The 11,229-nt window shown below is 36.5% G+C and overlaps 1 protein-coding gene across 5 annotated transcripts in view; it reads right to left on the reverse strand.

Moving 5' to 3' along the window:
* Positions 1-11,229, reverse strand: part of CSNK1G3 (casein kinase 1 gamma 3) — a 72,369-nt gene that overhangs the window by 14,419 nt on the left and 46,721 nt on the right. For 4 of the 5 annotated variants that reach the window (XM_006764383.2, XM_006764386.2, XM_015564379.1 and 1 more), the window contains one exon: positions 7,618-7,713. The exons of the other annotated variant lie outside the window; for it this stretch is intronic. In XM_006764383.2, the coding sequence (XP_006764446.1) occupies positions 7,618-7,713 (96 nt within the window). The remainder of the gene's footprint in view (positions 1-7,617; positions 7,714-11,229) is intronic. 5 annotated transcript variants of the gene reach the window in all.

Genomic DNA, 11,229 nt, shown 5'->3' on the forward strand with positions numbered 1-11,229 from the left:
CACCCCCCCCAGCCCCTCCTCACAGCTAGCCCCACCCCTGGTCATCCCCCTACCCCAATAGGGGGCAGGGCTGGCCAACCAACTTTCTGCAGCCCCTCCCCCTGCTCAGCCCCACCTCAGATCAGTCCCCCCACCCTGATCAGGGGCAGGGCCCCTCCCCCAGGCAAGCCCTGCCTCCAATTGGTCCCCCAACCCTGATTGGGGGCAGGGCTGGCAAGCCAACCTCCTGTGTCCCCTCCCCCAACCTGCCCGGCCCAAATAGGCCCCCATCAGGGCAGGCTGGCTGGGGCCCACCTATGCATGAATTCATGCACCAGGCCTCTAGTAATTATATAATCTGATTTACTTCAGTTCACACAAAGTCATGCCTAACTTTAATAAACTATATTTTACTGAAATGTTTCAAATCCCATTTTACCCGACTAATCAGAACCAGACATAAAGGAAGTAGCATCTTCCTTTATGTAATTTTTAAATGTAAATATTCTTGGGCTTCCCAGATAACTTAACCCCCTGAATGAAGGCCAATATCCCAGGGTCAGAACAGAATCAATGTGGTAACAAAGTCCTATAAAATAACACCAGTGACTTTCAGGGGAAACTCTACCTGGGGAAACAACCTTTCTCCGAGAGGTGACCTTGGTTAAAACACATAGTGCCAAGAAGGTGAGCAAATATATTAATTACAGTATGCCATATATGCCAGGTCCCTTGAAACAGCAAGGATGGACCGGCTCCCTCCCCCCCAACCTCCCACGGCTCCTCCCCCGAGCCAACTCCACCCCTGATCACCCCCCCACCCCACCCAGGGGCAGGGCCAGCTGACCAACTGCCCACAGCCCCTCCCCCTGGCTGGCCCTGCCCGATTGCCCCCCACCCTGATCAGGGGCAGGGCCCCTCCCCCCGGTCTAGCTTTTCGGGGTCCCCCATGATGAGTTCTCCTTGGCTACAATGCCCCTGGCAAAACCCAAGCCATTTTATACAGCTGTTAAATATCACTGAATGCCCGGCCCAAATAGGCCCCCATCAGGGCAGGCTGGCTGGGGCCCACCTATGCATGAATTCATGCACCAGGCCTCTAGTAATTATATAATCTGATTTACTTCAGTTCACACAAAGTCATGCCTAACTTTAATAAACTATATTTTACTGAAATGTTTCAAATCCCATTTTACCCGACTAATCAGAACCAGACATAAAGGAAGTAGCATCTTCCTTTATGTAATTTTTAAATGTAAATATTCTTGGGCTTCCCAGATAACTTAACCCCCTGAATGAAGGCCAATATCCCAGGGTCAGAACAGAATCAATGTGGTAACAAAGTCCTATAAAATAACACCAGTGACTTGTGAGTGTATCATAGCATCAAAATTGTTTTCACTTAAGAAAACTAGTGGTCTTTTGGCAAATGGATTTATAAAAAAGAAACAAAGACAGTATTATAAACTAGATACCCAGTGCACAAAATTCGTGCACTCAGAGTGGTGGTGGGGGGGGGTCGCTCAGTCTGGTCTGCACCCTCTCGCAGTCCGGGGGCCCTTAGAGGATGTCTGACTGATGGCTTAGGCCCGCTCCTCCCGCCACTGCCACTGATGAGCCCAGCTTCTGGCTGAGCGGTGCTCCCCATGTGGGAGTGCACTGAACACCAGGGGGAAGCTCCTGCATTGAACGTCAGTGTGCGTCATAGCAACTGATCATTCCACCGGTCATTGCGCCATTCGGTCTATTTGCACATTAGGGTTTTATTATACCAGATAATAAAACCCTAATATGCAAATCAACCAAATGGCAAATGACCAGTCACTATGACAAGCACCGACCATCAAGGAACAGGCGCTCAATGCAAGAGCTGCCCCCAGCCCACAGACCCAGGCCAGCCAAGGCAGGTGCCAGCAGGGGGGGCCCCCATCACCTTGCCAGTTGCCCCACAGATCAGCCCTGATCGCCGGTCAGACCTAGGGACCCTACCCGTCCGTGCTCGAATATTGTGCACTGGGTCTCTAGTATAGGATAATGTGTCATCATATTCCTAGAAACCTAAATAAAACAAGCAATCAAACAAATATATACATATTATTTTTATAAGCCAAATTCAAAAATATGATTCCAGTTAAGTGACATTTCTAGAATTTTAACTCCAACTAGAACATGTCTCTAAAATATTAGTGTTCATCAGGCTGATTTCCTTAATGAAAGTTTGTATAAAAATGACAGAAGCTTTGAGGTTTGACATTTGAAAAAATGATTCAGGTATTTTACAGGGTTTTTTGTTCTTGTTCTCAAAATAAATTTTCTCTGATATTCCCACTCTGATAAGAAACTTAGTGCAGTTCTTATTTTAAGAGATTTTCAAAAAGAAAAAAACAACAACCAGACTTCCCTTAAACTCTGATGTTACTGTTAGAACATCAGAGTTTAAGGGAAGGGGGTGGGGAAACAGCCTGCAGCTAAGTGTGGGAGATAAATGATGATTCACTTAAATGGCTGTCTGCCCAATCAATCTATCTCCAAAAGAACTCATTCTCACAGACTGTGATATAATCAAAGATAACACATGGTATCTTTGTAGTCAATGACTGGAAAAGGCCAACTAATATACTTTCCAAATATAATAAATTCATACAAATTATTATAGTATCTTCCTAATTCTATTTGAGTTCTTGTAAGCATGTTATTACCAAGTGATCAGTAGAGGCTCAATATATTATTTAACCAGACTTCCATCTATCCAAAAATATATATTAGAAATATTAAAACATTATATATTTTACTTATGAACTCAGTTTTTTCTAAAAGTCATCTATCACCCTAGCCATTTGGCTCAGTGGATAGAGTGTCAGCCTGCTTACTGAAGAGTCCCAGGTTCGATTCCAGTCAGGGGCATATGCCCGGGTTGCAGGTTCGATCCCCAGTAGGGGGCGTGCCGGAGGCAGCCAATCAATGATTCTCACTGACCAGTGATGTTTCTATCTCTCTCTCCCTCTCCCTTCCTCTTTGAAATCAATAAAACTATATTTAATAAATAAACAAATAAAAGTCATCTATCTATAAACTAGCTGGTTGAAGAAGCAATGAGCTAGCAAATCTGTGTGAGGTAGGGAGTGTCAGATAAAATATAGGACACCCAGTTAAATTTGCATTTCTGGTAAACTAGAGTAATTTCCAAAGCGTTTATCAAACCTGAGCTAGGGTGCACATGTACTATAAAAAAAACAACTTTCTTATATATTTTAAAAACTATAGCTAGAGTTACAATTGAAATTCTTCATATTCCAACTTATGACCCGAAGGCATAGGACATTCTCACTGTTTCTCAACAAATATAAACTAAAACAGATTTCCAGTCTACTTTTCACTTATGGAAGAATTAAACAGAATACAATATTCTTTTAGTATTCCTGCTTTTCAAGATGTTACTGTAAATGTTACTATAAAAAATATCAAAATAAATTGGTAATGCTGATTTATCCCAATGATAACTAGACAAGAAATTTCCTAACCTAAACCTAATAGAGATGAGTTAGAAATTACTTATGTAATAAAAGCTGTAACTACAGTAGTCTCTCTTTATCCTTGGTTTTGTTTTCCATCGTTTCAGTTACCAAGGTCTGAAAATATTAAATGGAAAATTCCAGAAATAAACTATTCAGAGTTTCAAATTGCTTGCCATTCTGAGTAGCATAAAATCTTGTGCTGTCTTGTACTGTCTACCTGGGCAATGAATCACCCTTTACCAGCATATCCACACTGTATACATTACCCATATACAGTAGCCATCGTAATATCCCAATGCTTGTGTTAAAGTAACGCTTATTTTACTTAATAATGGATGCTGGCAATTTGGACATGCCAAAGAGAAGTTGTAAAGTGTTTGCTTCTTTTAAGTGAAAAGGTGAGTATAGTACAATACAATATTTTGAGAGATGACATTCACATGACATTTTATCACAGTATGATTGTTCTATTTTATTAATTTCTTGCTGTGCCTATTATAAATTAAACTTTATCATAGGTCTTTATGTATAGAAAAAAATAGTACATATACGGTTCAGTATTACCTCAGTTTTAAACATCCCCTGGGGTTTTGTAATGTTTCCCCCTCAATAATGGGGACTACTATTCTCTCCTACCACAATCTCTTTTGAAGATTTTAGTACCCCAGAAAACTATGAATAGAAAGATATGATTTTACTAATCACTCAGTATTTTTCCTTGTTATTACCTTTTCAAAGATTTGATAGAGAAAACTGAAAATGTTTATTTGAAGTTTATTTAAAAAGCTCACTATTAACAATTAGCATAGTAAGGAACTGAGATAAAACATCTAGTACTCCTCTGACTTTTAACTACATATGTTTTCTTACCATTTCAAGATACATTTTGCTGTTACCATCACCTGTTTTTGTTTCTGAAGATATGCTGATTAAAATATCAAACTGCTTATTCATGTTATTCTTTTCTTTTCATCAACAATGCCTGGCTGCCCAACACACTGGCACCATTATCTCAGTTTTCCCCCTAATGCTCAGAGTCACACTACCTTAAATGCAAATCAAAGGCTGTACAACTACAGAGTTCCAAACAATCAGGAAGTATATCATACCATGTAAAGTAGGTAGTGTCCTTAACATTTGTCTTCTTCCCTCTGCTTGCAATTACCTCTCAGCTTTATAGGATCAGGTTTTCAGTTAGCTTTGAGCTCAGTGGAGTTGTGCTACAGTGGAATTAGAGATTAGCAGTATCTGCTGCCAGTTGTACCCTTTTCAAACCTAATTTTGGAGATCCTGATTTGCCAGGTAGAAACATATCAAAAAGGGATAACTGAGCCCTTCCTCTCCCCCAGCCTCCATATCCAACTGCATGCTATCTTCTAATTATCTTTCACGTGCTTTTATTTCTTCTCATCTCCACTACCCTTTGTTTTCCCTCAGCTACAGACTTGATAGCTGTGTCCCTGCTTTACACATGTGTCCCTTCAATCTAGTAAAAGAAATCTTTAGGGAACACTATATAATCAAGTTAGTTCCCTATCTAATTCTCCTTATGGCTACTCAATATCCTCAGAATAAAGTCCAAATTAAATAACAAGACCTGTTAGGAGCCTTCATGACTTGTCTCCTGCCTACTTCTCAGTCCCCTTTCTCAATATACACCAGCTTGACTGAATTTTATTTAGTTCTTCAATTTCCCTCCTTTTATTCAAAGAATCTAGCACAGTGCCTAGCCCCTAGTAGACATTTATATGTAGATATTTGTTAAATAATGGACAGAAACCGAAAGTGATAGGTCTAATTTTTCAGCCATATTAATTACCCATGATTCTAAGGAGAGCAGAGAGGGACACATTTGATTCCTCTAGGAGCTTCTCCATAACACATACAAGCCAAGAACAGATTCATACATATTAAAGTCTTTAGATATCTGAATAGTATTCTTAGTCTCTTGAGTGGAAAAAATTATTAGATATATAGCTGTACCCCTGGTCAGTGAATTAGCATGGTCTCACTGAAGAGATAGCATTTGACAATGCTTTCTTTTGGCTGAACCTCTACATTTTGCTTCCCAGAGATGAATAAAAATACTAGTCAAGTTTCTAAATTTGTAAAAGCAATAGATTATTCTACTCTTTAGCACTGCCTAAGCCCCTGCCTCTATGCTAAATACTTTTTTAAAATAATCTAAGGCACAGAATTTGAACTCAAATCTGGCTCCAGAACTTGTGCTCTGAACCACAATGAGATCAACTTGGTAAGTTATGTCTGATCCATACTACACAGGGTGTAGCAAAAGTAGGTTTACAGTTGTGAGTATGCACAGATTATTCTTGTTTTATTACTTATTAATTATTGTACTATTTTCCATAGGAACAACTGTAAACCTATTTTTACCCCACCCTTTATATGATAATTCTGGAAAGAAAAGGAGCTCAAATTTAGACTCCATGATTCAGTTCCTATGAAAAGCACATCTGTAATAAAGAATATCTGAGGATCTTTCTGTATGTCAAAATGACAAAAGGTTTAATCTTGCATGTCAACTGGAACCACCTTAGTGGTGCCACATTGAGAGCAACTCAATATATTGAGAAAGTTAATGAAAATAGTGTAAAATTTATGGTTTTACCTATATGTTACTAAAATTCCTGCAAGTAAAACTGATCACTTATTCAATATTAGAATGAAGCCAGATATAGGCTCTACAGGCAGAACAGTTTTAAAGAGATGATGAGAAATGAGCAGAGTTCAAATATATCTTTGAAAACATGTGAAAAAATAGAACATAAGTTACTGAAGTGATAAGCCAATATAATCAAACTCATTTGCCCTCTGTGGCAGACTTCCCTGAGCATTCAGCAAGACACTTACTATAACATACAACACTTAGAGACATGCAAATGTATACAGGTACATACACAACCTAGCTTGTGCTATGCAAATTAAATATAAATTGTTCAATAACTTTTCCAATTATATGAATTGATCATTAAAAATTTTACAATTCAGGCATCCTTGCCTCTGAGTTCCTCTTTCTCAAGTTTTATAGAACTACTCAAATACTTCTATTACACGTAACTAAAAATTCCATAGATTATAAAGTCCTATAAAAATACTGGTTATATAATTTAAATTACCTCTAAAATTTAATGATGAGAACTTATACAATTTAATTAAGAACTAAATTTTAAAATTCAAATCAAGAAAGAATAGTCCATCACATAAATCCAGTAGGGTGTGTGTGTGTGTGTGTGTGTGTGTGTGTGTGTGTGTGTATCTCAAATGGAAGTATGTGGAGGAAAAAATTCAAAAAATTTTAAAAGGTTCTATATTAAAATAGATTGAAATAACATTTATGATCTCAATTACTTTAAACCAGCATTAGAATTAGCTTAAGCCAACATTTTAAAAGAACTAAGAGACTCAGTAATCTTTCCCCATTTCTATAATACACATAAAAGACTAAAACTTGGGGGGCATGAGAGGACAGAACATAGTAGCTATCTCTAAGTTTATAGAAAAGGGGAAGAAAACACATTTAAAAAAATGAGACTGCTTTAAATTTTCATAAATATCCAGAAAATTGAGGAGAGTATTTAATAAATACTTGTCCTTGAAATTATTTTCTCCATCTGATTATTTTCTACAAGCACAAAGAAAATATGCCATTATAAAAAAAATTAGGGGCATGTTTATTTGACTAATTAATCAGCAAGTACATTCTGAATATTAGGATGAAAAAAACTAGAAATCTAGTTAACTAGATTTTGAAGGAGGCATGTCAATAAAAGGAAAAAGATAAAAAATGTTCTATTACTTAAAGCTACTTAAAAAGTAGCTTATTGTTGAAAACTCAAGTTTAGCACATTATTTCAAGTAATGCAGTTTGTTTTTCTAACCTGTAGTATGTACTTACAAAAACGAATGAGGCAAAATCTCAGTATCTCTGTTGGTCTTCCTAGATCATGTTAATTTTGCTTTTTGGTTAAATACAAAGGAATAGAATTATGGAGAGTTCAGCAACAAGTTTTTCATTAGGATATGAAATCATGCCACGAGCTCCAAAAAAGGGTTAGTGGTATAAATTTGGGAAATAATCACTCATGCAAAAATCAGAAAATACCTGTACCGAGCCACCATGTCTGTCTGCTGCAAGGTGAGCTCTCAAATGGTGGGGATTTGCCTGCTGGGAGTCCCAAGCTGCCCTGTGGTCTGCCGACTGCCATTTATTTAATGCATGTGGCATGGATGGAAGAAGAAAAACCCAATATGTTAAACATCTCATCCTTATAATATAGAAAACAAACGTATAAAAGGAAATTTTAAAATACCCTTACTATTCTGAGTCACAGATGCAATGATACTGCATGTGGAGAGATTTTAATTAACTTGCTACAATTATTTCATGATCAACCATAAAAATAAAATACAACCATAGAATTTTAGAAGTGAGAGGACTTTAGATGTCAAAGACTCCACCCTCTAACTTTATAAATGAAATTAACAAAGAACAGGGAGGTAAAAATGATGTGCCCAAGAAAGCACACCGAATCAAGCATGAGCGACCTAAAAAACCATTCACTATATTTTCTATAGTAGCAGTTCTCATTAGTTTTCTGATGAGGAACAACTTCTAGCAAGGTAAGAAAAAAAATAGTACTTAAATAGTAGTTCCTAATATTCTAGAAAACTTTTCTCTCCTGTTTCTGATTGTGTAGATAATATGAGAAAACAGAGAAGTTCTTTGAAAAGTAAAAAGGGCTATATAGAAGACTATGAGAATATGAAATTTTTAAAAGTAATAATCCTACATAAGCTTCCTTAATCTTCTTTTATCTGGTTCAAATTAAGGAACCCATTTCCCTGAAATAGGCTGATAATTCTTGATGCTTTTAGATGATTTTGGCAAATTTGCATAATCTACTAGCAGAAATAGAAGGGTTTGAGTCTATGTGTTCAGGAAAATGTGGACAGCACTAATAAAAAGAAGGGGGAGAAATAAATACAATATTTTAAGTTTCTATGACACATTGGTTCTGCATGAGGTGCTTTATATATGTTAGCTCATTTTGAGATAAATAGTATTATCCTATTTTACTGATGAAGACGTTGAGATGTGAAACACTTCCCTAAATCACAGAGGTAGCAAGGAGTACAGCAAAGATTCAAACTCAGAGCCTACTGCTTCTCCAATAACCCTACCTAGCTCCTTAACACAATTACATCATGTTCTAAAGCCTTTGGTGCTCTTTACTTTCTTTTTCAAAGTCAAGAAAATCTTGCCATAGAGGGCCAAGCACATTAGTTTATAGGGAGTTGAAGAATATCAGTGGTGACAGAAACCCTTTGGGAAGAGAGGAGATATTAAAATTCAAGTGGACACAATAAATAAAAGTTCAGGCACTAAGTTCCCTAAATTAAATTGCACAGTTCAAAATTACATACTTTGTGGCATGAAGTATGTAATCATAAAATAATGATGATAATTTTATAATATCTTTTCATTAAACCCTCCAAACTCATCACCATAATTTAGCAGATGTGTAACTTAATTAAATAAATTAGATGAGTTAAAAATCTGAACAGAATAGGCGAATGAAAATGATGTTAAAGTTGAGACAAATATCTAAATGTAGCCTCGGGACAAAAGGCAACATTTGGGGGTCACGGACCTTTTTAAGAAGATAGTAGAATAAACATTTACATACACCCAACACTTTCTATAAAATATAGGATCCGCTAAACTTCAAACATTGACTCTAGGTTACAAATTGTTTACCTTGGGACATAGCAAAGGTTTTAGCCATTTAAAGAATGAATTTTTCTTCTTTTGGGATTGTGAACTATGTGTTTCTCATACAACTTAAAACTATTTACTGCTTCACAGATATCTAAGAATTTTTTTCTAGATAAACAACTTTTTCTATTATAATGACAGTCTGCATATCCAAGTTTCAAGTTCAATATGTAAGCTATATTAAAGGATTTCCAGGAAAGAAAAAAAATCACTGACTCCCTACATTTAGCTGAACAAGGACAACATGAATAACATATGGTTCCCACCCTCAGTGAGCTAACAATCTAGCTAGTAAGACATATCTGAAGTCAACCTCTAAAATATTTAAATTAAAATTTAATTCAACAACAAAAGAAGAGCCTCACTTACTATAATACCTAACAGCTTAAGTGGAAATATTCAGAGAATATGAATTATTAATTTTCTTCCAAAGTACATTTTAGAAATTAACTGATTTATTAAATACAAACTCTGAGTCTTGACTTCTGAGCCATTTCTTTCTATACACAGCATCTACCAGAGCACTTAAGCTATCAAGAAGTTGTAATTTATATTTTGAATTAATTCACATGCAAGACCCTTTATTGTCCCAATTTTTCTAAGGCTAAAACTGAACTTTTTAAATTGGCTTTACTATAAAGAATACTGTTAAATATCCCCTAAAAGTAGCATTTTATTTTGTGGTGATTCTTAACAAGTTGTGTTTTTTCCTTTGATTTTTCATCTCTTGTTTAACCCTCACTAGAACTCTGATGGGATGAAAGATGTAAAGGATAAACCATCATCCTTCTCTAAAAAGGGTTACAATTGAAAATACTCAACACACTTTTTAACTCAGAGAAATAACAAAATTTCTTATGCTAAAAGTGGCTCCAATAAAACTTTTTACAAAAAAGAGAAAGTGAAAACATTGCTCAAAAATTTCAACAGCTCTCAATCACCTTAACTCAGAAAATCCATCTTCTATGCATTATCTTGAACCTACTCCCTGCTCCAAGCAAACTGAAACTGCTTGCTGTTCCTCAAAGTCTACATTTGTAAACTTCTGCTTCATATTTTATACTGCTCACTCTCTCTAGAGTGTTTTTATTCCTTTATCTGCCTTTGAAAATGTCATTCATTCTTGAAATTCATCTCAAAAACCACATTCTCCTAAAATCTTTATAGCTCTTACATAGTTCCTTTATAGTTCCTAATGATCTTCCATGGCACTTCATTAATATACTTAATGTGATGGAACTTATTCTGCTTTATAATGTAGTTATTTGTGAATTTATTGTAATAATCATGCTAACAATAACACCAAGCATGGGAGTTGAAATTTATTGAAGGCTTACTATATGCTAGGAATTAACATGGATTATTTCTCTTTTATCGATGAGAGAACTGAGATTTTGAGAGATTAAGTAATTTACCCAGGGTTAAACCATATCCAGGTATGAATGATTCCAGAGACTGAGTGAAATCTTAGCCACTCATTACAAAATATTTCTTATAGGTTATATTGTTTTACTTACTTCTGCATTTCTGCAACATGTAAAATAGTAACTTTCAAATACTAGAAACTTAGTAAATAATTTATTACACTAGACCAGGGGTGGGCAAACTTTTTGACTCGAGGGCCATAATGGGTTCTTAAACTTGACCGGAGGGCCAGAACAAAAGCATGGATGGAGTGTTTGTGTGAACTAATATAAATTCAAAGTAAACATCATTACATAAAAGGGTACGGTCTTTTTTTTTTTTTTAGTTTTATTCATTTCAAATGGGCCAGATCCAGCCTGCGGGCTGCAGTTTGCCCACTTCTGCCTGCCAGCCTGATCACCCCCTAACCACTCCCCTGATGGCCTAATTGACACCTAACTGCTCCCCTGATGGCCCGATCACCCCCAACTGCCCTCCCCTGCTGGCCATCTTGTGACAGAAAAGAACAAGTCT

This window comes from Myotis davidii, unplaced genomic scaffold (genome assembly GCF_000327345.1).
Source record: "Myotis davidii unplaced genomic scaffold, ASM32734v1 scaffold159, whole genome shotgun sequence".
NCBI lineage: Eukaryota > Metazoa > Chordata > Mammalia > Chiroptera > Vespertilionidae > Myotis > Myotis davidii.